Source organism: Mesocricetus auratus, unplaced genomic scaffold (assembly GCF_017639785.1).
Source record: "Mesocricetus auratus isolate SY011 unplaced genomic scaffold, BCM_Maur_2.0 Super-Scaffold_100013, whole genome shotgun sequence".
Taxonomy (NCBI): domain Eukaryota; kingdom Metazoa; phylum Chordata; class Mammalia; order Rodentia; family Cricetidae; genus Mesocricetus; species Mesocricetus auratus.
In genome coordinates, this window is record NW_024429196.1 from 7,209,635 (window position 1) to 7,237,026 (window position 27,392).

General features: G+C 44.8%; 2 protein-coding genes, 1 long non-coding RNA gene and 1 other non-coding gene across 7 annotated transcripts in view; 2 read left to right on the top strand and 2 right to left on the bottom strand.

Moving 5' to 3' along the window:
- The window catches only part of Abcb10 (ATP binding cassette subfamily B member 10), a 32,323-nt gene extending 11,064 nt beyond the window's left edge, over positions 1 to 21,259 (top strand). The window contains exons 2-14 of one of the 4 annotated variants that reach the window (XR_005880664.1): positions 589 to 789; positions 1,612 to 1,814; positions 3,808 to 3,942; positions 4,524 to 4,670; positions 5,657 to 5,792; positions 7,886 to 7,981; positions 8,874 to 9,083; positions 11,586 to 11,665; positions 13,530 to 13,710; positions 16,322 to 16,365; positions 17,916 to 18,077; positions 18,571 to 18,605; positions 18,784 to 18,891. Coding sequence is in view for 2 of the 4 variants with exons in the window: in XM_040755322.1 (XP_040611256.1) it covers positions 589 to 789; positions 1,612 to 1,814; positions 3,808 to 3,942; positions 4,524 to 4,670; positions 5,657 to 5,792; positions 7,886 to 7,981; positions 8,874 to 9,083; positions 11,586 to 11,665; positions 13,530 to 13,710; positions 16,322 to 16,365; positions 18,571 to 18,605; positions 18,784 to 19,015 (1,700 nt within the window). In the remaining 2 variants the exon portion in view is untranslated. Of the gene's footprint in view, positions 1 to 588; positions 790 to 1,611; positions 1,815 to 3,807; positions 3,943 to 4,523; positions 4,671 to 5,656; positions 5,793 to 7,885; positions 7,982 to 8,873; positions 9,084 to 11,585; positions 11,666 to 13,529; positions 13,711 to 16,321; positions 16,366 to 17,915; positions 18,078 to 18,570; positions 18,606 to 18,783 lie in introns of all 4 variants that reach the window. The other 3 variants (XR_005880665.1, XM_040755322.1, XM_040755323.1) reach the window with 3 other exon arrangements.
- Positions 10,357 to 10,499, bottom strand: LOC121143805. The gene has a single exon (XR_005881129.1). It is a non-coding gene; the product is annotated as a small nucleolar RNA SNORA43 (small nucleolar RNA).
- On the bottom strand, positions 18,320 to 23,496 carry LOC121143474. The gene is made up of 2 exons (XR_005880666.1): positions 23,298 to 23,496; positions 18,320 to 19,123 (listed from the first exon to the last, which is right to left on the bottom strand). It is a non-coding gene; the product is annotated as an uncharacterized LOC121143474 (long non-coding RNA).
- A 235-nt stretch (positions 23,497 to 23,731) lies between these two features.
- Positions 23,732 to 27,392, top strand: part of Nup133 (nucleoporin 133) — a 44,690-nt gene continuing 41,029 nt past the window's right edge. The window contains exons 1-3 of the mRNA XM_005064668.4: positions 23,732 to 24,031; positions 25,038 to 25,156; positions 27,187 to 27,290. Of these exons, the coding sequence (XP_005064725.1) occupies positions 23,853 to 24,031; positions 25,038 to 25,156; positions 27,187 to 27,290 (402 nt within the window). The 5' untranslated portion in view covers positions 23,732 to 23,852. The remainder of the gene's footprint in view (positions 24,032 to 25,037; positions 25,157 to 27,186; positions 27,291 to 27,392) is intronic.

Sequence of the window (27,392 nt, forward strand, 5' to 3'; positions counted from 1 at the left end):
CTCTCTGTTACTGGCTTTCTTGAGTTCATTACCCCATAATTGTTAATCTAAGTATTTCTCTTACCGGAGAAAAGTTCTGGACATCTTACTTCTCTGGCGGGCTGCATCGTGACTCCCTGTGTTTCTCCTACCCAGAGTCCTCCTCGACTCCTAGCCCCACCTATCTTGCTTCCCTATTGGCCAACAGTGCTTTATTGACGTATACACAGGACTTCCCCATCATTCTGACCATCAAGGTAAGGTGTAGTTAGATGCCAAGGAGTAACAGCATGTAGCAGAAATACAGGATCTGAAATGAGTATCAAAACCAGGAGAAGGAAGGAGGCCAGACAGATGTCCAAGGTTAGCTTCAGGTACTCCTAGCAAAGAAGGAACCATAGCATCCTCTTGTCTATCTGGGTACACATATTCCATCACAGTCAAGTTTCTTGTTCTTACCCTGAAGCCACATGGCCCTTCCTTTAGTCATGCCCATTGATGAAGGCGGAGAAAGCCTAGCTACCGAGGCCAGTGGAGGTCTGAGGCCCTTTGTGCTTGCACCTGTCCTGTGCTGTGGAGTGAGTTCCAAGTGTTGCTCCTGTCTTCCAGCTGCTGTTGGGTTTCTTGCTGTGTCCAGTGTCATCACCATGTCTGCCCCTTTCTTCCTGGGGAAGATCATTGATGTTATTTACACCAACCCAAGTGTGGACTATGGTGACAGCCTGACTCGCCTCTGTGCTGGGCTCACTTGTGTGTTCCTGTGTGGTGCTGCTGCGAACGCCATTCGTGTCTACCTCATGCAATCTTCAGGTCAGTCTCATTAGGTTTGGGGGCCGGGGCGGTCATCTCAAAGATGACAAAGTCCTGGGGTAGTGTCAGGGCCTCGAGTGTCACTTCTCCAAGGCCCAGTCTCTTCCTGAAATTGCATTCATTGGGTACAGATCCCACATCCAACCAAGATGGTATTATGATCATTCAGTACATTCTCTACTTTCTTGTGGTCAGGGTTGAACAGGTAGTAAAACCAAGACCTACCTGTCTGCTCATGCTGTGTAGCTACTGGGACAGGAACTTACGTGGCATTTCTTTAGAGAGGCCTATTTAGCAGGCAGGGAGCCATCCCAGTGCTGGCAGCCCAGGACTGCATTCCATGCCTACATGGCTAGTAAGCTGGTCTCTAGGTGACTGACCCATTGCTGCCATTGCAAAATGCAGTTCATGTAAGGGCAGCCAGTCATGAACAGATTGGCATTTTGGGTATGTGATGCTCCTCATGTGTCAAGGAACATGTTACCTTTTTTTAAAAAAAATTAAAATGTGTTTTTATTGTTGTTATGGTGTGTTTACATTGTGCAGGCATGCATGCACATATGGTGAGGTCAGGTCATCAGGTTTGCATGGCAAGCACCCTTATCTGCTAAATCATCTTGCTAGCCCATGTTACCTTTATCACGCTCTCCTCTCCTTGTACCCACAGTCTGTAGTTACTAATAGGAAGTTAACATGCTGGCCCTGTATGAGTCCGTCCCATGCCAGTTGGTGTGCTTAGTCTACAAGCTGGCTGTGACAACAGGCTACCCCATGAGAGGCAGGTGACTGCATTCACTGTTAGCTGCTGTCTTTGCTTTGCAGGTCAGAGCATTGTGAATAGGCTGCGCACCTCACTGTTCTCCTCTATCCTAAGGCAAGAGGTTGCTTTCTTTGATAAGACCCGCACAGGGGAGTTGATTAACCGCCTGTCCTCAGATACTGCACTCCTGGGGCGTTCAGTGACTGAAAACCTCTCTGACGGACTGAGGGCTGGGGCCCAGGTCTCGGTTGGTGTTGGCATGATGGTACGTCAGCCTATTCCTCTTAGTGATTTATATCAGGGCTCTCGGGGCCAGGGCTTTTGAGCATGAGGGGCTTGAGATGTAATTTTGTAAGCTTATAGAGCAAGAACATTGGCCCAGACTGTGTATCTCTCCTGGCCTGGCCTATATCTCTCTTGTGTAAGTATTACTCTGAAGAGTGGCTTTTCCTGAAGATGTGTAAGACCAGGGTGTGAAGACAACCGAGAACGTCAGACCAAAGAGCCCCTTTGGGAACCAAGTGTCAGGTTGAAGGGGTGAAGACCCCATTTTCTGTGCCCCTGCAAGGTGGCCTGTGTTCCACAGCTGTCTTGCTCATCTCTGGTGACTCAGCCCATTTCAGCTCACTCTCCAGGTAGTGTTTGTGTTCCAACCAGCCCTGCTGGCCTGAGTGACTTATGAGTATGACCTTAATGTTCATGGAGCAAGGTTAAAAGACAAAAAGGTTGCTAGGGTTGTAATTCAACTGGTAGAGTGCTTCCCCAGCATGCACTGAGCCCTGGGTTCAGTCTCCAGTACTGCATAAAGCTGGCATGGTAGCATATGTATGTCATACCAGAACTCAGTAGGTAGAGGCAGGAGAATCATAAATTTAAGGTCATTCTTGCCACACAAGCTAGTTTGAAGCTAGCCTTGACAACGAGAGACAGTGTAAAACAAACAAACAACAAAAACCAAGCAAAGCAAAGGGCAGGATATAAAAAAAGTATAGCCAATTACTTAGCAGAATTATAATTTGAGAGTAAGAAACAGATGAGCAATTAGTCGGTCCATCTTATAAACTTTATATTAGGAGACCTTAGGCCATTTATATTATTTTCTGTGCAAATGAGATTTGGTGCATTTTAATAAAGTATTGAAGAGACACTAGTACCATTTAAAACAATCACCACACTGCAGAACTGGGGAAGTCTAATCAGCTAATTCAAGAAGGTTCTTGTAGAATAGACTGATATCTGTGAGTTCAAGGCCAGCTGGGTCTACAAAGCAAGTTCCAGGATATCTAGGGCTATTGCACAGAGAAAACCTGTCTCCAAAAAAAACGAAATAAAACAAAACCCCAAGCATTTAGGCCAGGTGTTGGTGGGGCACACCTTTAATCCCAATACTAGAAGGCAGAGGCAGGCAGATCTCTGTGAGTTCAAGGCCAGCCTGGTCTATATAGAGTGAGTGCCAGAACAACCAAGACTACACAAAGAAGCCCTGCTTCGGAAAACAGCAACAACAAAAAGAAAACAAAAAGGTTCTTATTCTTTGAGGTACTGTTATAGTTAAACTGACCAAACCTGATCTACTGGCTCTAGGCTGCTAAGCCAGGGAAACAGTTCCTCCACTCTAACCTATGGCTGTTGTATGCATATCCCTGTTTCAACTGTGTATGGTATGGGGTGTTTTGGTGTCTTCTCTGACTTGTTGATCTAGGTAGGAAAATTCTGGACACTCGGGACCTTAGGGTGATTATGGCTGAGTTTAGAACTCATGCTGTGGGTTTACCAGTGCAGCTGAATAGGCCTCTCCACCCTCATTCCATCCCACCCCTTGCTCTGCTGTTGAAGATATGGTCTGGCATATTAGAGCCTATTGGAACTGGCTAGAGGATATGCTGTTTACATCTTTTCTCCAGCAGTTGCAGCCACAGTTCCCCTTGGTAGTATGCCCACATTGAGTTTTTGTGGTTTTGATTTTGAGGCAGGGTCTTACTATGTAGACCTGGTTGGCCTGGAACTCACTGTGTAGACAAGGCTAGCCTCTAACTCATAGAGATCATTTGCCTCTGTCTCCTCCTGAGTGCTGGGATTTAAAGGCCTATGCACATTCAGCTTTGGTGTTGGGTTTGTAAGGATTAATGTTTGCCAGGAAAATCCAACGCAGACAGGAGGCATGGCTTGGAGACAGTGTCTTCCTGCCTGTACACTGTAGGTCTGAGGATGCCTTGTCACTTCAAGGAACACATGCTCTTAACTTTTGTTCTTGACAGTTTTTTGTGTCACCCAGTCTGGCCACCTTTGTTCTGAGTGTGGTACCTCCGATCTCTATCCTCGCCGTGATTTATGGGCGATATCTACGGAAACTGTCCAAAGCCACGCAGGACTCTTTAGCACAAGCCACACAGGTACTGACCTCCCGAGTGTGTGTTATATGCCAGAAGAGGGCATTTGACTTCCTGAAGCTGGAGTTGCAGGCATTTGTAAGCCACTCACCAAGATTAATGCACCCAGGCTCAGTTCCGTGTGAGGACAGTGAGCACTCCTGACTGTGACATCTCTTCAGCCCTGCAGTTTATATTTTTCTGAAAGCAAGAGGGATTCTTCTTTGCACTCTGCTCTGTGATCTTACTCAGCTGTGTTTCACATGCAGCCTTCCATTGGCAGCATGTTGAGCAAGAGCCACATTTTAATTTTTGCTGTCAATTGCATTGTGACATTCCTTCCTTCATCATGGGTTTGTGTGTGTGTGTGTGTGTGTGTTTTAATGTGTGAGCGTTTTGCCTGCATGTCTGTCTGTGCACCACATGTGTGCTTGGTGTCTGTGGAAGTAAGAGGGCACCAGATCTTCTAAAACTGGAGTTACAGATGGTTATGAACCACCACATGGGTGCTGGGAATCAAACCTAGATTCTCTTCAAGAGCAACAAGTATTCTTAACTGTGATGCCATCTTCCCAGCCCCTTGCTATGTGTTTGAATTCTCCTAGCTAGCTGAGGAGCGTATTGGAAACATAAGAACCATCCGAGCTTTTGGGAAGGAGACGATGGAAGTGGAGAAATACACCAGCCAAGTGGACCAGTTGCTGCAGCTAGCACGGAAGGAGGCCTTCGCACGAGCCGGCTTCTTCGGAGCAGTAAGTAGTTCATTGTAGGCAGTGAGATTGCAAGAACTTTTCATTCTGTGGCTCTTGACAGTAGAAATGATTTTATTTCAACCCTAAGAATGACTTAGTCTTTAAGCTATTTTTATGGAAGAAGAGGAAAACAAGAAAGTAGAATAGAGAAAAGTAGTGTGTGTAAAATCTGGTGCTCACCTCTGGTATGTGTCCAGACAACTTTGAGAGCCACTAGCATTGAGTATCTGTGCTGTGTGAACCGTAGGACTATGCCACGACATATGTTTACACAGGCATCCAAATCCTTGTGATGTAACCTCATTTGGCTAATCCTGTTGAGGATTATATAACATATAGTACATTCTAGAAGAAAGTATAAGAAACAAAGTACCCAGAATCCCTGAGTAGAAAACCACCTTATGTACTGGGCATTCTCAGGATTCTGAGACAGGCAGATTGTTGTAAGTTTGAGGAGGCCAGCCTGGTCTACACAGTGAGTGTGGGCCAGCCAGGGCTGCATAGTGAGACTGTCAGACAAACAAAAACCAGAAAAAAATGAAAATTGAAACATTTCCTTCTAAACTGCAAAGAACCTCTCAGAGGCTGTTTAATGGATTGATAAGCTCCACCTCTGAGAAGACCTCCTCACTAGGGACCCAAAACTCCCAGGATGGGGAGCAGAGCTTGGAGGCAGGGCTGCAGCTCCAGGTGGAGAACATCTCCTCAGAGCCATGAGTGTGGCACACTGATTCATATTTAGTTAGGGAGGACTAGTTGTTACTCTCATCTTTTACAAGCTGAGCAGGTTGGGGGAAATAGCCTGAGGGGCAGTAGCATTTAAGCTTTTGTGGAGATGTAAGTATTTTCTTCATTGTTGCTAATATTTCAAAACGTGTTCTGTGAGAAATTTTATATATTAAAAGGTAGCCAGAGGCCTGGTTTATACTTTTGTGTTCCAAGAGGCCTTTGGTCCTACTGACCACTTTGTTTTCTTCCTCCTGTAGGCTGGGCTCTCGGGCAACCTGATTGTGCTGTCTGTCCTGTACAAGGGGGGCCTGCTGATGGGCAGCGCCCATATGACAGTGGGCGAGCTCTCTTCCTTCCTCATGTATGCTTTCTGGGTTGGATTGAGCATCGGAGGTATATTACATAAAAGGCTTTAAGGGTAAACATTGAAAAACCAGGCCCCACTGAACAGCCATTCTTGCTGTGCTACTCCCTTAAGCAAAAATGAAGTTACATGAGTGGGTGAGCAGGTTCCCTATTGGGTTGGGGCCCTTTTTCCTTCTATAGCTCAGGGCCACAGGGGAGCCATGTTTCCCAGTCTGCTGTTATGGAATGTGTCTCCTGGTACCCAGGGCAGAGGAGGGCGGTTGATAGGAGTGGATGGAGACCCTGAGCCTGGATAATAAGTTTTACATCACACATTTTGCTGCCCCGAGTCTCAAACTCTCCATATGCAGCCTCTCATTCTTCTCCCTTTCTCAGAATTAGTAATACATTTTTGTCTTTTTTATTTTGTTCTTTGACACTTTCATACTACCATGTACCTAGTACATTCTGACTATTTCCCCAGCTCTCTCTTCTCCCCCTTCTATCCCTCTCAGCCCCTCTTCTCTACAGATCTCTTCCCCACCTCATGATCTTTTTGTTTTGTTTTGTGTCCCACTGAGTTTAGCCTGGACTGACAGTATGACTCTGGGTTTAGAACTACCCATTGAGCTTCGTAAGCTCACCAGTGGGTAACAGCTGAAGACAATGACTCTCTCTTTCCCAGAATCTGTGGGTAGTCAGAAGTTCAGCAGTGAGTGGGTAGGACCCTGTAGGACCCTTTTTTGTCCCATGCAGGACCATTCTCATTCAGGCCTAGTGTCTGTAACCAATTCTGTTGTGAGTGTATGATTGCAGGGGCATGCCATGTCCGGAAGATGGCACATCACAGCCCTTCCTCCCATCTCCTTGCTTAACATTCTTTTGGCCCATTCTTTGGCAAATGTTCCTAAGCCTTAAAGGGGTTATATAAATGCCTCGTTTAGGAGTGACTTCTTGACTGGATCTCTTTCACATAGTGTCTATAGTCACTGCTGTTCACTACAAGGAGAGGGTTCTCTAAGAAAAGCTGAAAATAATATTTGTTCATTGGTGTACATAAACATTTCAATAAATATAAATCTTTTTAAATTGAGATTCTTACTGTATAACACAGGTTGGCTTTGAAATCTGACCTCCTGCCTCAATCTCTCAAGTACTGGGATTACAAATGTTGGTCACCATACTCAGCTTTGGAATTTTTGTTTTTTTGAGATAATGTATCTATGTAATCTTTGCTATCCTGGAACTTTCTATGTAGACCAGACTGGCCTGCAACTCACAGAGGCCTTAGAATACTTTTTAAAAAGCAATACTGTTGCATTTACAGAGATTGTCCTGTCAGTCCCTGTCCCTCCCTCAGTTTAAGTTCAGTCATTCTCTTCACTGGAATAGTCTATTTGCTACACAGTTACTGAGCCTACATTGACACGTTGTTGTTATCAAAGCTAACATTAGGCTTAGCTCTGCACACACACAACACACACACACACACACACACAGTGTGTGGATTAGACAAATGTGTATTGCCCTGGATTCACCATAATAATATCACAAAGAGAGAAACCCTGTCTCGAAAAACCAAAAAAAAAAAATATCACAAAGGATATTGGGGTGCTCTGTGTATTTCCACTTCCACCTGTTAATTCTTCCACAGATCATTTTTTTTACTGCCTGTACAGCTTTGAAGTTTTCAAGTGTCATGGGGGATGGAATCAATAAAGCATGCAGCCCTTTCTTGCTGGTTTACTTATCAATGCACATTTAAGATTCTTCTATGTCTCCATGGCCTCATAGCCCTTGTAGAATCTTTTTTTTTCTAGGAATTTCAGTTCACATGGGGTAGGTAGGCCCCGTGAGGTACTTGCTGTGCTGTCTGAAGAGGTTTCTTCTTTGCAGTTCTATGACTTCTCGCTGGTAATGAGTGAAGTTTCCCTTTCCTTATTAGCAATCTGTGAAACCTGAGAAAGAGAGACTGTGGGCGAGCTAGGGTAAACCGTAGATGGGTACAGCAGCTGGCGCCCCAACTCCTTTAGTGAACATATCAGATTTCATGTTGATAGCTGCAATTGCCAGGATTCCTCAGGATAGGAGGAGCCTGTGGCCTTTCTTGTCAGCTAACGAGAGACTCTTCTTGTCCTCAGGTCTAAGTTCATTCTACTCCGAACTGATGAAAGGCCTGGGTGCTGGTGGGCGGCTCTGGGAGCTGCTGGAGAGACAGCCACAGCTGCCTTTTAAAGGTGAGTCTCAGGTGGGGATGTTCTTTGCTGGGGTTTTAAGAAGAAATCTTTGCACAATTAGACCAGTGTTCTGCTTTCCAGGAGGTGGCCTTTACTTCAGAGCAGTGACAATACCAGCAAGGGCAGGATGGCAGCAAGTAGGCCTGGTGTGAGTAGGAACATTCAGGTAGCTTTCTAGAACCTTTCTTAGTGATTCTGATGTTTGCAAGAGGTTGGAAGAAGATGAATAAAAGACTTCACATTTCTTGAGATTTGGAAATGATTTGGGAATACTACTACTAAGTGGCAAGGACCATCTCTTCCTTCCTTGTCATCAGCTTCCCTCAAGCCATAGGCCTAGACCACCTGGAGGAGATGTGGGAGGAAGGTGGCCATAAGTACCAATACTCAGCACTCAGGGATGCCTCCATGTTGCTAGGTGCTTGCAGTGCAGTGAGTACGATCTTGGTACTGTCCAACATGCTAAAAGTTAGGGCCAAGATCACACTGGAGCTAAGTAAACCTTTGACCCTCCTTAGCCTCAGGACTATCATGCAACCACCATCACTGTGCTTTCAAAATGTTTATTTGGGGTAGATGAAGAACTCTGCAAAGGAGCTAGTTGAGTGCAATGACACTGAGAGAAGTTATTGTGTTGAAACCATATTGCCCCAAGGGTGAGTCTTCACACGGCACTTAACTGGAGCAGGCTGTAGTGTACAACCCTAAAATCCTCCTAAGGATTTATAAGGTCACACAAGATTGTCTGCACATTATCCTATGCACATAGGCCTGCTCCTCCAGGGTGAACTGTGTTGGGAAAGGACATCTGTTTCTGTTCACATCTGATAGGCAAGTTCTGCCATGAACTTCATTTTTGCTTTCTCTCTCTGTATTCTCTCTTGTGTTTCAGAGGGGATTGTGTTAGATGAGAAAAGCTTTCAGGGTGCTCTGGAGTTCAGAAATGTGCACTTCACGTACCCTGCTCGGCCAGAAGTGTCCGTGTTCCAGGATTTCAGTCTTTCCATTCCATCTGGATCTGTCACAGCACTGGTTGGCCCTAGTGGCTCTGGAAAATCAACAGTTGTCTCACTCCTGCTGCGGTTGTATGACCCTGTTTCCGGTAGGTGGCTAATGATGCTGTGGACAGAGGCATCCCTGAGCTGTTTGTGTATTCGTCTGTTGCCTGCTCCCACCCCATGCCCGGGAGAGATCACCCCTGAAGGAGACTTGTAGTATAGTGCTCTGGCTTCCACACTCAACAACACATCCCTGCTTTCCTACTGTTGGATGTAGGTCAGTATCTTAGTTAGGGTTTCTATTGCTGCAACAAAACACCATGACCAAAAAGCAAGTTGGGGATGAAAAGGTTTATTTGGCTTATACTTCCTTGCTGTTCATCATCAAAGGAAGTCAAACAGGGCAGGAACCTGGAGGCAGGAGCTGATGCAGAGGCCATCGAGGCATGCTGTTTATTGACTTGTTCCCCCTGGCTTGCTCACCCTGTTTTCTTATAGAACCCAGGACCACCAGCCCAGAGATGGCACTGCCCACAGTGCCTTACAGCTAGATCTTATTGAGGGCCTTTATCAGCTGAGGTTCCTTCCTTTCAGATAACTCTAGCTTGTGTCAAGTTGATGTTAAGACTAGCCAGGAGAGTCAGCAGGCCTGTGCCCGGTAGTACCCAGTAAATGCTCCCTAGTGCCAGCAGCCAAAGGTGCTGTAGAGTGTTCTATACCCACACCAGAGCACTGCTCTGCCATGTGCTGAGGAAGCGATCATCTTCTGATGCTTCTTCCTCCAGACTGTTTTTTGTGTTTGTTTTGTTGTTGTTGTTGTTAGGTTTTTAAAGACAGGGTTGGCCTGGAACTCACTACATGGATGAGGCCAACCTCACACCTGTGGCAATCCTTCTGCCTTTGCCTCCTAAGTGCTGAGATTCTAAGCATGCACCACTATGCCCATTTCCTTAGTTGTTTTATAGATAGTTAATAGTTAATCTGGTGATCAGGGGGTTCCACTTTCACGTGGTGATTATGCTGCTAAAATTGTTCTAAACTAGAGCTGGCAGTGGTGGCTGGTCTACAAAGCTAAACAGAGAAACCCTGTCTCGAAAAATTTTTTTAAAAATTGTTCTGAACTAGTAGGAATTTTTCCTGTAGACCAGGCTGGCCTCAAATTCACAGAGAACTGCCTGTGCCCATGTTGGGGATTTGTGTGTGTGTGTGGTTTCTTGTATTTCCTGACCCCTCTGTATGCCCTCCCCCAAAACCCAGTTTCCCCAACTCCAAAGTTTGAACTTGATAAAATTCTGACTGTGTAACCCTTTAGTTACATTGGGGTCTATTCAACAACATCAAAGCCACAACCCAGTACCTCCTCACCATAGCTCTGCAAAATGTCAGTCTATGTACCATTCTTAGTGCTCACTGGCTTCTGAACACTGAGCATAGAAATAGCTACTTGCACTTTGCCCTGATGTCACAGGCACAGCAGAGTAGCTGTGGTATGCCTGTAGTACTGACAGATCCAGGACACCTTCGGGGCAGGAGTACTGTGATTAAAAAAAGTATGTGACACCACCACCCAGCTACCTTTTCTTTTGAAACAGGTTCTCGCTAAGTTTTGTAGACTCTAAACTTGTTAGTCTATACATGAGCTTTAATTTTTGGATTTAGAAAACAAGTATGACACTGTCTCATTCATTCATAGGATGTAAGCATATATGTCCTGCGTAATCTTAGATGGAGTGGCAAAACAGACCCCATTTTAACTTGCAGAACATTTACAGAACTCTGTCCTGGAACCAGGCCTTCATGGGCTCTTTTGATACTGGCATGATCAGGAGACTAAGAGTCAGGAGGTTGTCATATGAACTGCTAGCCAGTGAGTGTGTGTACTCCCTGGTCACACAATTCTCTTTGGAGTCAAGGCTCTGCATAAGACATCAGATTCATGGAACACCAGCATTACCAGGTCACCCAGCTTGTAGCAACCTACAGACTCAGTAAGGAAACCCTAGTCTCAGACCTCCCAGAAGACACCTCTTGCTCTGAAAGTCCAAACTTTGTTGGTTTGAGGTTCCATGTGGAAGTTAGGTTTTTTTAGTGGTTGGGATAGAACCTGGGCCCTCTGCATATGCTAGGAAGTACTTCACCACTAGCCATACTCCAAATCTGAGTATATGTTTAGTTTTTGGAAATTGTCTGTGGTTTGGGGATGTGGATCTATTGGTTGACTGCTTGTTTAGCATGCATAAAAATCTGGATTTGATCCCCAGTACAGCATTGGGCGAGAGGGGTCAAATCACTATTTGGCACACTCCTATAATCCCAGGAAGGAAAAGGATTGGAAGGTCAATATTCTTGGCTACATAGTGAGTATGAAGTTAACTAGGCTACAAGAGATATTTTTTTAAGAAAGGGGAATGGAAGAGGGAGAGAGAGAGAGACAGAGAGAGAGAGAGAGAGAGAGAGAGAGAGAGAGAGAGAGAGAGAGAGAGAGAGAGAGAGAGAGAGAGAGAGGAGGAGAGAAAATATCTAGAATTTTCCCACCGGATCTCTTTTGTGTTCACTTTGGTTATCAGCCCTCACCTGTGGTGACTTCTTGCCCCCTCCCCCAACAGGAACAGTTAGTCTTGATGGTCATGACATTCGTCAGCTAAACCCCATCTGGCTGAGATCCAAGATTGGGACAGTCAGTCAGGTAAGAAGACAGGCTTCATTTTCATCTTTTGTTGAAGTTGCTTTTCTTTCCTTCCTTCCTTCCTTCCTTCCTTCCTTCCTTCCTTCCTTCCTTCCTTCCTTCCTTCCTTCCTTCCTTCCTTTCTTCTTTTTTTCCCGAGACAAGGTTTCTCTGTGTAGCAGTCCTGGCTTCTGGCTTTCCTGAAACTCTGTAGACCAGTCTGGCCTTGAACTCAGATCTGCTTAACTCTGTCTTCCAAGTACTGGAATACTGGAAGTACTGGGATTAAAGGTGTGTGCCACCATGCCTGTCTTCCTTTACATGCTCTCTCTCCTCTCTCTCTCTCTCTCTCTCTCTCTCTCTCTCTCTCTCTCTCTCTCTCTCTCTCTCTCTCTCTCTCTCTCTCTCCTCTCCTCTCCTCTCCTCTCCTCTCTCTCTCCTCTCCTCTCCTCTCCTCTCCTCTCCTCTCTCCTCTCCTCTCTCTCTCCTCTCCTCTCCTCTCCTCTCCTCTCCTCTCCTCTCCTCTCCCTCTCCTCTCCTCTCCTCTCCTCTCCTCTCCTCTCCTCTCCTCTCCTCTCCTCTCCTCTCCTCTCCTCTCCTCTCCTCTCCTCTCCTCTCCTCTGTTTTTCAAGACAGGGTTTCTCTGTATAACAGCCCTGGTTGTCCTGGAACTCACTCTGTAGACCGGACTGGCCTCAAACTCACAGAAATCTGCCTGGCTCTGCTTCTGCCTCTGCCTCTGCCTTTCAAGTTCTGGGATTAACACAGCCATCTTCCTTTGCTTTTTCTTGATCTCATGTTTCTCAGGAGAGGGACAGAGGCTTCCAGGTGGATCACACCCGTTCCACACACAAACTGCCATCTATGTCCTGAAGACTCAAAGCATTTCAGTTGAAGAAGTGCTGACGTTTCATTGAGAGCTGAGACCGATACTTCTTTGCAGTGCAGAGGGGCAGGGCAGGCAGAGTGGCAGAAGCTCCCACTCTTCTTCCCCATTCCCATGCATGGGCATGGAAACCAAGCGTGGTTCCTTTCCATGAAGCTGCTTGCTCAAGCATGGAGCACAAAACTGTATCATGGCCAGTTTCTCTTACCATTGTGCACCCTGTAGTCACACTCACACCTCCCATTTTTGCACTCTGATGGGGACCCCTCCTGTACTAGGTTGGATGGATGGTGTAGCCATAGGTACTGACTAGGCATTAGAAGTGTGTGTCATGAGGGCAGAGGTGAGACTAGAGGCTGGTGTACTTCACAGGATTCTGTCAGGATGCTGTGGTAGTGTCTGGTCATATGTCAGAAAGCAATGGATGGACATGGACCCTTTGTCTGTAATGGAAGGTAGACAGTTGGACTTGAGTCTTCCAGGCCTTGTTACCCCAAAGGAAGTGTTGAGACTGACAAGGTTGTCATGGGCCAGCAGTTGTGGGCACCCATCTTGGGATCTCCTTTCCAAAGTGTGGTGAAGACGACAGATCCAGTTGGTCTTGTTCATGGTAAACTGGTACCTTTTTAAAAAAAGTTGCATTATTTGTTTGTTTTGTGTGTGTGCATAAGCCATGGTGTGCACATGGAGGTCAGATGACCACTTAGGGGATTTGGCTCTCTCCTTTCATAGTGTGAGTTCTGGGGATGAACGTATTGAACTCAGGTTGTCAGGTTTGACAGCAAGCACCTTTTACCTCCTGAAACATTTGCGGGCCCCTCAACTGGAATTATTAAAATTGTCTGGGCAAGGTTGTAGAAGAGCAGGACCTCCAGGCAGAGCCCTGTTCTATTAATGTGTCACTCTTGGCTGAGACCTGTCCTCAACTCCTTGGTATGCATGGTGCCTACTTGAAGTTGGCTGAAATTTCTGACAAATGTGCTGCATTTACAATTGTAGGAGCCGGTCCTGTTTTCCTGCTCTGTGGCAGAAAACATTGCCTATGGCGCTGACGACCCATCCTCAGTCACAGCCCAGCAGGTGGAGAGGGCAGCAGAAGTGGCCAATGCTGCGGAATTCATTCGTAGCTTCCCACAGGGCTTTGGCACTGTGGTTGGGGAGAAGGGCATCCTCCTGTCTGGTACGTGTTACTTATATTTTATTTATCGGCTAACTCATGTCAGGTGTGTAACAGAAGCACTTACTCCAGGAAATCCTCACATGTTTCCCAGTGCACTGTCATTTCTTTTCTTTTGTGTGTGTGTATTTTTTATTTTAAGCTAGAAACAAGCTTGTTTTACATGCCAATCCCAATTCCCTCTCCCTCCTCTCCTCCCAGGCTCCCTACTAACCCCCTATCCCATCCCTTTTCTGCTCCCCAGGGAGGTTGAGGCTTCCATGGGGGATCTTCAAAGTCTGTCATCTCATTTGGAGCAGGACCTAGGCCCTCCCTGCACTGTCATTTCTAGATGAGGTTTTCATCCTTGCAGTTTAGGAATTCACTTCATCCTTTCTGAAAGAATGTGTTTCCTTCACTTTCCTACCGGAGCTCTCCTCAGGACTGCTGAGTAGTACCCAGTGACAGCAAGCCTGTCTCCATCTGAAAAGAGATGTGCTTTGCAGCCTGAGGCTATAGGGAATTAAAGAAGGGAGACAAAGGACTACGATGACCTGCCGGAGGGAAAGGAGACTGTCCCAAAGACACCTGCCCGAGGGAAAGGAGACTGTCCCAAAGACACCCAATGTGGAAAGTTGTCTTAGTTACTGCTCCATTTCTGTGAAGAGATACCCTGTCAAGGCAACTTTTAATTAGGGGCTTCCTTAAGGTTTCAGAGGGCAAAGCATTATCATCGTGGTGGGAGCATGGTGGCAGGCAGGCATGGTACTGGAGAAGTAGCTGAGAACTTTACATCTTGATCCAAAGCAGGCAGAGGTGGAGGGGAGGTGGGGGTGGGACTGGTGTGGACTTTTGAAACCTCAAAGCCTACCCCCAGCACTTCAACAAGGGCACACCTCTTAATCCTTTAAGGTGTCTGGTGGCTAGACCAAGCCGTGGCCCTTTCCATCTCTGAGATTAGATCACAGAGGATAAATGAAACAAAAAAGGCGGTGATTATTTTGCATGATTAAAATAAAAGCAGCCGGGGGGGGTGTTTTTGGTAGATACCATAGGAGAGTCATCATAGCGTGGGGTTCATCTTTCAAGCAAGCCTCCTGTTCCTGTGGAATGATTTCTGCATGTTTTTACATCTTAACAGGATTCTCATGCTTCATTTTGTAGTAGAGGAAGCTACAGGTCCTTCAGTCTTTCTGTTTTTTGAGGCACAATCTCACTGTATAGTTCAGGTTTGCTTAGAATGTTTAATCTTCCTGTCTCATCTTCCAAAGTACTAGAACTGTAGGTGTATACCACTGCACCCAAATACCTTTGCCGTTTGAAAGAAATAGACAATTATAGATTTTTAGTTTACTAGTTGGAATGGAGGACAACATTCCATGAGGCCATTAGTTGCTGCTCCAGGATCCCACCCTAGGATGCTCCTAAGACCATTCTGGGGCACTCAGTTACTTACTGCAGAGGGCCAGGCTGGGGTTTCCTTGCATTCCAGGGTGGCTCTATGTGAGTATGGCACCTCAGCATCTGTTGAATATGATGAACACCTGGATAAAGTGGCATGCTACCTAGCATCACCATAGTCAACTCAAAAGTAGTGCTGTTAGCACCTGATGTAGAACTGAGGTTCACATCAGGAGGTGTGAGCCTCTGGGCTTTCTGGCTGCTGGAAGATGGAGTACTTGAGGGAAAGAAAGAGCCAGATGCAAGGCAGATGGGAATGGCTAGATTGCTTGTTTCAAGCCTGAATATTAACATTCTACCCATTCCCTGGTTTTGAGGGGGAATTTGGGCTTAAAAGTGAACTAGAGTGGCTTTCTTGGTTTGTGACCTCGAGCTTCATGTACACATAAAACTTCTGTGGGGCAAGGAGGCAGAACGCCATAGGAAGGGAAGGACTGAAGGCTGTGTGCCAACAGGGAGCAATGGAGATGTGCACCCAACATCACTGAAGACCCTCACATCAGTGTAGGCGTAGGCTCCTCCCACTGCCAGCTGTGACACTTCCCACTGTGCCTCAGGGGTTTTGTAGTGTGTTTAGTTGTCTTATTGTTGTTTTGTTTTTGAGACAGTCTCACCATGCAGCTCTGGCTATGTAGTCAAGGAAGACCTTGAATTTGAAGAGATTAAAGGTTTGTGCCACCATGCATAGCTGTGCCTCACTTTTTTTGTTTTTGTTTGTTTTTTTTTTTTCAAAACAGGGTTTCTCTGTGGCTTTGGAGGCTGTCCTGGAACTAGCTCTTGTAGACCAGGCTGTCCTCGAACTCACAGAGATCCGCCTGCCTCTGCCTCCCGAGTGCTGGAATTAAAGGAGTGTGCCACCACTGCCCGGCCGTACCTCAGTTTTTATCTGTAAAAATGAAAGCAATTAGACTCTGCTTCTAAGAATGATTGTTACAGGTTAACATGCCACATGCACTTAGAAAATGTCTTCTGTGAAGGAAACCCTCAGTATATATTAACTATGCTAATTGATCATTTTTTCTATTTAGTAAGTATGTTTAAAAAACAAACTTCTGTTGTACTACCTATCTATTGTGGTTAAATAGAAGAAATTACCTTCAAATTGTCATTTGTCCAACTAGAAAATTTGCTAGGAATTTTTGTTAAGCTTACCTTTACCATTTGTTTCTGTCAGGTGGGCAGAAACAAAGGATCGCAATAGCCAGGGCCCTGCTGAAGGTAAGAAAGCCGACTATTGATGGCTTACCAGTTTCTACCTTTTTTTTCCTGAGGGGGATATATGTGTGTGTGCGTGCATGTATGCATGTATAATATATATGGCTGATAGTCTGGTAAAAATTAAGTTGGGAGGTCTACTGAGGACTCATTGTCCAAGTACTTGTCATATATGAGAAATTTCCCAAGAGTTCAGTGTTAAAGGAGTGTCAGCATGGGGAAAAATTTAACAAATGGACCTTTTTACCTAGAATTGACTGGTGACTGACTATTAACAAAATGTCAGAGTGACGCTAATATGTACATCTAACCTTTCCTCAGTTGTTCTGCTGAACAAAAGATTGGAAACTTTAGGCAGACAGACTCCAGCCAGGAGCAGGAAGAACCTCTTGTGAGGAGCCAGATATTCTTCTTTTAAGGAACTAACATCTTATTGGGCAGTGGTGGTTCACGCCTGTAATCCCAAATCCCAGCACACAGGAGGCAGGAGCAGGCAGACCTCTGAGTTTGAGGCCAGGCTGGCCTACAAAGCAAGTTCCAGGAGTCAGAGCTGTTATAGAGAAACCCTGGGGGGGGGGGACGGACAACAAAGAGCAACACCTCCCATCATTACTCTCCTCAGCATATAAGCAGTTTCTAATGGCATCATGGAACCATGATTCCATAGGTTACCTGTTTAAATGTACCTTGTAATGACTTTCATTAAGTATACATTTGTCCATACAGTCTAACTCTCCATCTTACCCAGGATGCCATGCTATGGAACAGTTTGTCTAGATTTGCCTTTCTGGACAGTCCAGACAATGTAAACAGACAGTACATATCTCCACTTCTGCTCATAGCACTTTGAAATGTCTGCATTCCCTGTGTTGTTGAGAACTTCCTTCTCATTTTGCTTAATCAATGAGCTGTATGTGTCTATGTTGATTTGAAGGTTGTTGTAATGTTTGAACATGGCAGGTACCTTTTGTTGACAAATTTTTATTTGTTACAGATAGATTTTTAGGAAAAAAACCTAGAATTTGATGTATATATTAGTTCAGTTTTACATTTTCTGCATTATGCATTAGTTTGCATTTATTAAGCTATTGGAAGGACATGGAGATAGCTGAAGACTGAACTTGCTGGTTTCAGATTCTCTGTTTCCTGGCTCACAAGCAGGTAACAATGCTTTAAGCCAATTCCATCTAGTGATTTCAGTGACAGGGACTTCAGCTCCATGCAGTCATTTCCGTCACACACTTATGCAGATACTTAGGTGCAGGTTCTCTTTATCAAGATTTTCTTGTTGTTTTTGTTTTTTTGAGACAGGGTTTCTCTGTGTAACAGCAGCACTGGCTGTCCTGGAACTCACTCTAAAGACCAAGTTGGCCTCAAACTCACAGAGATCCACCTGCCTCTGCCTCTTGAGTGCTGGGATTAAAGGTGTGTGCTACCATCGCTATTATTATTCTATTTCCCATCCAAATACAGTTCTGTGGGTCTTGGTGCACTGAACTGATTCATCCTTCACCATGGGATGATAGAAACAGTCTAATGTTTCTGTCACTCAGCAGGGTCCTCCCTTGTCGTTGTCTAAATCAGCTGGAAGGCCACTCTTCAGCCTTTTGTCCTGGTGCCTGCCTGGGCATTTCATGTGGGTGGACTCACAGATCTTTTGTGTCTGACTACTTGACAGTCCACTGTTTGCCAGGCGCAGCAATACCACCATATAGGTCAGAACTCTCTTCCTTCTTTTTTTAATGTATATGAGTGTTTTGCCTGCATGTATGTCTATACTTCACACCTGTGCCTGGTGCCCATGGAAGCAAGTAGAAAGCATCAGATTCTCTGGGACTGGAGTTGCCATATGGGTGCTGGGAATTGAACCCAGGTCCTTTGGAAGGACAGAGCTTAACCACGGAGCCATACCTCCATATATTTTCTATCTTTTTAAACTCTAATAGTTAAACTCTAATAGTAAAAAAAATCATATTTTTATTTTATGTATTATTTATCTTGGGGTGAAGGATACTCAAAGGTCAGTGAACAAATTGTGGAAGGCAGTTCTCTCCTTCTAATGATGTGGGATTTGGAAATCGAATTCAGGTTGTCAGGTTTGGTGGTTAAGTGTCTTTACTTGCTGAGCCTTCTCAGCAGCCCATGCTGTTCCTTCTTCCTGCCCAGAGCTGTGTCTGCTAATAAATCATTTTCTCTTTCCTTCTTCAGAACCCGAAAATTCTTCTCCTTGATGAAGCAACCAGGTGAGGGTATCTCTGTGATATGTGTAAGCATGTTAGAGTGTCTAATATGTGTAGCCATGTTGGAGGGTGTCACAGTGATGTGTGTGTGTCCAAGGGGGAGTAGCTCAATAATGTGTGCAACCATGTGTGCATCTCTAACATCTCTGCTTCCTCTTGTGTGTGACCTTGTCTGTTACAGTGCACTGGATGCTGAAAATGAGCATCTGGTACAGGAGGCACTTGATCGGCTGATGGAAGGAAGAACAGTATTGATCATAGCTCACCGCCTGTCCACTATTAAGAATGCCAATTTTGTTGCTGTCCTTGATCAAGGAAAAATCAGTGAACATGGAACACATGAAGAGCTACTTTTAAAGCCCAATGGGCTTTACAGAAAATTAATGAACAAACAGAGTTTTATGTCAGTATAATGGAGCAGTTCCTGGAGCTGTCACAGTATATAACCTTTAATCCCAGCTATCGGTAAACTGGAGCAAAAGGATTGTGAAGACTTCGTCACATGCATAGCAAGACCCTGTCTGAAAACAAAAATAAAGCAGTAGTTACTGATAGATTGTTCGAGAGACTTTAACCAAACAGCATTGGAGAAAACAGAACTTAGAGACTGTATGAAACCTGTGAATCATAACTTCAGTTATTTGAAACATGCCTATTTTCACAAAGACTATGAAATATTGTTTTAAGATGTACCTGTTCCCAGACCTTCTTATTCAGTTTTAAAATTGTAATTTTCTAAATGTCTGAAGCACTGAAGTTACTGCAGGTTTTGGAATGTTTGTTAACTCAGCACGGCACCTCATTTCCTTTTCCTGCTGCCAGAGTCAAGCTGTTGCCAGGCTTTTAAAAGGGAATTATAAACCAAAGGCCTGACTACTTTAAGCCAGGTTTCTAATCACGGGGCACCTACCTGGGGCCACTGAGGGAAAGCATGCCTTGTCTGTCCCCCACATCTGGGGTCAGCTCTGGAACACCATAGGCTGCAACTGTCAAAGAGTGTGCAGTGCTCAGCACTAGGGTGTATGAGAGCCTGATGCATTTTGCCAAAGGAAACAGGAAAGCTTCTATTTTTTATTCACTTCCTTGTTTTATGACTCCTCTTGAAAAGCAAGGTACAAATGAACAGGTATTAGCAACAAAAGTGAACGAAAATCAATTTTACATTTGTTGAAGCATGCATTTTGGAAAAAAACTTTAAAATAATATGTAATTCTCAGATATATTAATTATAGTTTTGTATTTTAAATTTTCACTAATAAGGCTGAATCTGAATAATATAATTTTCAGCCTTGAATATGGTGGTTCTTTGGCCTCAGTAGCAGAAACACAACGACAAAAGGAACATCGTCTTTTGGAGAGCGTCAAAATAAGATACATATTGTCCTGCTGCTGTGGCAAATGTGGCTGCCCTGCCAAGTGCAAGAGAAAGTATAACTGGAGCCAAAGAGATGAAACATTGCTGGGACTGGACAGGCGAGATACCTAAAATTGTTTATCATATATTCAGACATGGAGTCTGTGAAGGAACAATCTAAAAAGTCAAGAGGAGTTGTTGCAGCATCCAGTTCATCTTGAAGATTCCAACAATTAGCCATGAAAAACTATTCTGGTTTAAAAAGAAAAAAAAAAAAAGCATAATGACTTACATCCCTAATCCTAGCAACTGGGATTACATAGTGAGCTTAAAATCAGCCAGGGCATGAGACCTTATTATAAAGACATTTGAAAGTCCTACTTCATGGAGTACATAGAATATTAACAGCACCGCCCCATAAAAGGAGCTGAGTAGCCTTTTTCTCCTGTCCTTGTAGTTTTAGTCACCTACAGTATTTCCATTCTTAAAGATTTGCCACTGTTTTTTTTTTTTTTTTTTTGGCCTCAAGGAAAAGTGCTTTTTCTGTATTGTTTTGGAGCCTGTCCTGGAACTTGCTCTATAGATCAAGCTGGCCTCAAACTCGCAGAGAATCTGCCTGCCTCTGCCTCACGAGTGCTGGGATTAAAGGCGTGTGCCACCACTGCCCAGTTGAAGAAGTGCTTTTTTTTATGCTGGTGCTTTTTTTATGCTGGTGATGTAGAGCCTGCAACACAGCTACACCAAGAGTTAAATTGACAAACTTGCCATGTCCATTTGCCTCTGGCCATACTGGGAGAGCCCTCTTCATGAGAAATACAGAATATCATAGTTTATGTTTTGCTTGGGAACTTGATGAGCAAGATAGGCTCCCTGAATGAGCGTAGTGGTCTTTGAGTTAGTAAACAGCACGTCTGACAATCATTTTCCATTGTCCACATGTTTACTCAACTTGAAGGGTGATTCTCAAGACAAAACAGTTGCAAATCAGGTTGGTGGGAAACCCCTTTGCTCAATGGACATATTTAAAAAACTGAATTGAGTCATCACATTTTATTTCTTACTAATGTTTGTCTTTAACATTTTATATCAGATTAAAATTTATAGTGAATTTTACGTTATGATGCTGAGACTGAATCAAAGGCCACTCACATGCCAAGCACTGCTGAGTTATATCCACATCTTCAGCCTCATGTCTATCACTTCTTTTAAATTTTTGTACATATTCAGTTTCTTAATAGAATTTGCTATGGAGACTCAAAGAATTTTTTAATCTGACATGCCAAATACAGAGGAGTGACTGCAAGTTCCGTGCTTTTCCTCATCAGAAGTTCTTCATGTCCTCACTTGTTTGCTGTTTATTAGCACTCTGTCTAGCTACTCCAGTCCTATTACTGAGAACAGTAAGAACTCGCTGTCCCACTTTGAGAACAGTGCTGTGGCCCAGAGAAGGGATTCAGCAGTGTCTGTCTTCAAAAAGCTCTAGCTTAGTGGGGATGAGGCAGGCAAAAATCAACAAAAGAAATCTGGCCAAGTACTGTGGCCAGCAAGGTTGTTTGGGGGCTGTTTGATTTCCAGCATGTGTCCGCATAATATTTGGTGCTCTGACAGTCCCATGAGGTAGACAAAACACTTAGGTTCCATTCCCTCCAGTGAGGGAAGCAGCTCGGCAAGCTGTGAATTGGTTTGTCACTTGTCTTAGTTTCTCATTGCTGTAATAAAATACCACCAGCTTAAGGGAGAGAAGTTCCCTTATGACTGGGAAAACATATCAATTAGGTCAGGAGGACAATGGCAGAGAAATGAACTTGGGTGCTCTGCAAAAGTAGTATACACTTTTTCTTTTACAGATTATTATGCATATGATTCTGCCTGCATGTTTCCTTGCAAGCACCAGATCTCATTACAGATGGTTGTGAGCCATCATGTAGTTGCTGGGGATTGAACTCAGGACCTCTGGAAGAGTAGTCAGTACTCTTAACCTCTGAGCCATCTCTCCATTCGTCCATACATTTGGGTTTTTTGTTTGTTTTGGGGTCTTGAGACTAGGTCTCATGTAGTCCAAGGTGGCTTTGAATAATTCCTGGTCCTGCAGGTACAAGAACAAAGCTGACTTCACCAAACCTCTTCGGACACCACCATCTCCACCTCCGATTGCATACCCCACCCAAAAAAATAGAAACAAAAGAGGACATGTTCTGGGCTCTCTAAGGCTCAAAAGGCAGCCGCAGAACAAGATAAACCTGTTACTTTCTCTCAGTTGGGAGAAGATACAAGGTAATTGCTAGTAGTACAAATGTGATCTTGGGGAATATGAACAACTGGCCCACTGTGCCCCCATCTAAGATTTACTCAACCAGTGTTTACCTAACTGTTCTCCTATTTCAGCAAAGATGCTGTGAAAGTCCACGGTGTACTTGTTACGGTGGACAAAAAGGTGGCAAAATCACCCTCTCAAAGATATTCAGAAATAGCTGGCTGTAGTAGTGCACGCTTTTAATACTAGCACTTGGGAGACATGGGTAGGTGGATTTTTGTGAGTCCGTGTCTCACCCCTCTCCCCCAAGAAAGGCAGTTAAAAGTAACTACTTGAGCCAGGTGTGGTGGCTGTAATCTTTGCAGGACCACGAGTTATTCAAGGCCATCTTGGGCTACATGACTTTGTCTCGGATGCCAAAAACACCAAAACTGAAATTATTTGAGAGGCCACTGTGGACACAAAGTTGTGAGACAGATTAGATGTATACGGGCAGGGAGTAGGAAGGTCTTCCATGATCTAAAGAAGGTCTCGAGATATGGCAGCGCTAAATTTGATGCGGGTGGACAACTGCCAGGAAGAGCAGGCAATCCAGGAGAAAGAAAATTGCGCAATGGCATTAGAGACTAATTCGTAGAATGTGGAATCCCAAGTGGGAAGCGGCAAGAGGGAAAGGCCGCCGAAAGTTAAGTCACGGGACCTCACAAAGGCGTTGAGCAAGTAGCCCCTGGGCAGTTATAAGCACTGGATATTTACAAACTTCAGAGCTTACGTTAGTTCACTGGCTGGCAGTGTGGGGAGCAGAGTAGAAAGGAAGACACACCCCCTACATGCACTGCGGACCTCCAAAAACAGGCCCAGGAGACTAACAGAGCTGTGGGCATGCCTGCTATGACTTCTACAAGGTTCTGGGGCTTCGGGGGTGGAGGAGTGAGAGTAAGCCTGACTCTGGTGGAGGGGGGGGAAGGACGACACAGCCCTTTTCGTGCCTGAGGTGGTAGGCCAAACCCATCAAACTGCAACATGCGGCTGGGAAGCAAGAGCTGGGACCCAAAGAAAAGCCCGGGCATTAGGACGGAGGCCAAACCTGCGGCCGATCTGACTTAGGGTGGGAAGAGCTCTGCTGAGGGCACTGGGAAACGGCGCGATACACAATCGCCACAGCACACCGAGACACCAGCACGTTGACTTCCTCGGCTCCGCCCACGGACGCCTCCTTCCCCAGATCGCGCTCCCCGCAGAGGGTCAGCTCCAGCCTGAACGTTGGAGAACGGGGCTTCTTCCCTATGTACCCCGGAGACTCTGGACTCCGAAACGCTCCAGCCACACCAGGAACCAAGCGATTCCGCCTCAAAGTCGCTAGCCACCCGGTATTGGATATGACGCCAACACGTCTTTCTAGTTCCGACTCCGCCCTGCAGCTCGGCGCCAAGCTTTGCCGTCATCGCCACGCGCCTTCCCTTCCCTATTTGTATATCATCGCTGAGTGTTGGTCCCGGCTCCGTGCCCTGTTTGCGTCATCGGTAGGCGCCTTCCCGCCCCCTTAGTGTTCAAGCTCCTGGCGCGTGAGGTTCTCTCTCTCTTTCTCTTTCTTTTTTTTTCTCCTCTACCAAGTGGAGCTTCCTCAACGGTCCCTGCAGACATGTTTCCAGGCGTCTCCTCTCCGCGGACCCCGGGGCCAGGGACCCGACGGGGTCCGCTGGTTGGAATCGGACCGGCGTCCACGCCTAGAGCGAGCAGAAGGGGTCTGTCTCTGGGGTCTGCCGTTAGCTCGCCTGTGCTCTTCTCTCCGGTAGGCCGGCGCAGCTCGGTGAGCTCTAGGTAAGTGGATGTTCGGTGATCAGCAGGTTCAGTTCCAGAACCGGCAGGTGGAACCGAGCAGTTGGGGGGAAAGCTGCCGCAGAGTTGGAACGTAGTCACTCTTGCGTATTATTGCCTCTTTTTCAATGGTGACCCTCATTTTGCACTCCCTTTGCTTAACTTGTTATTGAATTCATAAATTCAGTCTTCGCGCTACAGAAAAGAATAAAAGCACCTTCTGAGTAGTATCAAAGCAATGTTTTTGTAAGGTAGAAACAGACGTCAGGTATTGTAAAGATTAAAACAAAAGTAATTTCTTTATTATAGTGACACGGACAGGAAAGGAAATCAGGTTAGTTTCAGGGAGCTGTTGACTTTTTTCTTTTGGAAAGGGTTCTTGATAGCACTGATCTTAAAGGTAAACATGTGCTCCTAATTTCTGAGCTCATGGTCAAAAACCAGGCATGGTGTGTGTGTGTGTGTGTGTGTGTGTGTGTGTGTGTGTGTACTTGTACACACACCAGAATCATCTGAGAAGAGGGAAGCTCAATTAAGAAGATGCCTGTGGGGGTTTTCCTGACTGATGATTGATGTGGAAGGACCCAGCCCACTCTGGGCAGTGCCATCCCTGGGCAGGTGGCCCTGGAGTACATAAGAAAGCAACTGAGCAAACCAGTCAAGAACATTTGTCCATGGCTCCTGCCTTAGGTCCTGTCTGCAGGTTCCTGCCCTGTGAGTTACTGCCCTGACTTCCCTTGGTAATGGGCTGTTACCTGGAAGTATAAGATGAAATGAACTCTTCCTCAAGTTGTTTTTGGTCTTGGTCTATATCACAGCAATGGGAATCAAGCTAAGAAGTCAGGCTTCTTAGTTCTGTTGAAAAATATAGTTAATTACATAATGCACACAAGCTAGTATCTTTTGCAGATTTACTTCATCAGGGATCTCTTATGTGTAGATCTGTAAAAGGCTAAGATACTGGGAAATTTCAGATTGCAAGTAATATTACGTGGTCTCTTCTCTTTAGAGGAACACCTACACGGGTATTTTCTCACCATTCCATATCAGAGTCTGTGAACTACGATGTGAGAATGTTTGGATCGTCTCTCCCTGTTAAGGTCATGGAAGCTTTGACACTGGCTGAGGGTAGGTGTCATCTTTTCATTTGCCCCTGACATCAGTCAATAACCAGGTCAAATGCAATGGCATTTTGGCTTTGTATGTCAGAGAAGTAGGAAGCTGTTTTTCAATATTATTGAGACATAGGTTTGTGAAGCTGAGTGAATTAGTCTAACATAATCACATCGAGTCATTAGTCGAAGTACTATGTGTGTAAATTTCAGTCCCCTTCAGATATTCCCGACTTTTTTGTTTGTTTATTTTTCAAGACAGGGTTTCTCTGTGTAGCTGCCCTGGCTGTCTTGGAAGTAGCTCTGTAGACCAGGTTGTCCTCGAATTCACTGAGATCACCTGCCTCTGCCTCCGAAGTGTTGGGACTAAAGTCATGCGCCGCTACCGCCTGGCCAGAGATCATAAAGCTTAAACAGCAGGCACTATCCACTGAGCCAGCCCTTATCATGAAAAACTGTAGATAAAAATATTCTGTTGTAAAAGATATGTTTCCTGTCCCCTTCAGTTAGGTAGGCATCCTCGTTGTCAGTCCCTAGCATTTTAGGGGTGGTGGTTTTCAGGCTGCTCATCTCTGTCATGCATTATTTTCTCCACCTGGTTTCCATCCCTACCTCCCCACCTCATTCTTTTTCTTTTTGCCACTCCAAAAATTTCAGTTTATACTGTGTTTAAACCTTTCTGGGTCATGCCACAAGTCTGTGTATAAGCAGTACATAACCTCTGCTCTAGGAATTCCAAAGAGTGGTGCAGACTTAAAGGACTTTACTTCATTTTAAAATGACCACATCTGATGTTAGGTCAGACCTTCAAGGCTTGAGGGCTAAGAACTCTCCCAAGCAGGGTGCTTCAGTTCAGCAGGAGGCTGTGCAGGGCTTGGACATGAGTCCACATTTTAGTGTGTTTATTTCCAATGCTATGTGTTTTGTACCACTGCCCAGTCTATACACAAAGAGCAAAGCCCAAATCAGGTAAGATTCTCAAGGCTATGAATGCATTTGTGAAAGCTTACCACCACTGGTGCTTAGACATAGTAGTATGTTGGTTTTTCCCTTAATAAACAATGTTCTTTGTGTTTCCTTGTAATGAAATGTTTCACTGTGTCTTTAAAGAGCTCTATTTGAAAATTATATTCTTTTGAAGGAATGTGGGTTTTTTTCCTTTGAAAATGGTAGCTAATGAGAGAGTTATTGTTTGCTCTATCAAATAAGTAATTATTACAGAAGTTAAATTGTGTTTTTGCTTTTTTGGGGGTAGGATGCAATAGAGGTAGACCAGACTAGCCATAAACTCAGAGAAATCCACCTGTCTCTGCTTCCTGAGTATTGGAATTAAAGGCATTTGCCACCATGTTTAACTAAGATTGTCTTTATAACAAAAATGAAAGAGCATTAAACATAAACCCAAATGGTTTTTTCTTTTGGATATGTTTCCCTTTTTTTGGTTTTTCGAGGCAGGGTTTCCCTGTGTAGCTTTGAAGCCTGTCCTGGAACTAGCTCTTGTAGACCAGGCTGGTCTCAAATTCACAGAGATCCTGCCTCTGCCTCCCGAGTGCTGGGATCAAAGGCGTGCACCACCACCACCTGGCTTGGGATATGCTTCTAAAGGTAATCATTAAAGCTTAATGAATCTCATGTTGGATTTTGATTAATCCTAAATATTTGGAAATTGTTATGTGACTTGCTTTTTAAATTTTATTTTATGTTATTAGTATTTATGATAATTATATATTTGTATGCCTAAGTATATATGTGCACCATGTGTATGCATGAACCTGTGGGTATCAGAAGGGTGGGTCAGATCCTCCAGAACTGGAGTTTTAGGTGGTTATGTGTTGCCATGTAGGTGCTGGTAACTAAACCCAGGTCCTCTGCATGTGCAGCTAAGTACTTTTAATCATTGTCATCTCTCCAGCTCCTGAGTTAATATATGTGTGCTTCTGTTACCTGTTTTGGTGACAAATATGGTAGAAAAGGTGTTAGTATAAAAAGATTAAACAACTTTTCATAGTCTCAATGTGAGATTAATTGTATGCCTTATTTCCTCAGCTGACGATCAGCTGTCTGTCCACATAGATGAAGGTGGGTGGGCTTGCCTGGTTTGCAAAGAGAAACTCCTCATTTGGAAGATTACTGTGTCACCTGTCACTAAGGTAATGCCTTTTTAGATAACAAGTGGGGGAAAGGGGTTTCAACTGGTTCTTTATTTTTAAAGTTCGTGAACGATGCTGGTCAATCTGTAATCATTAGGAATT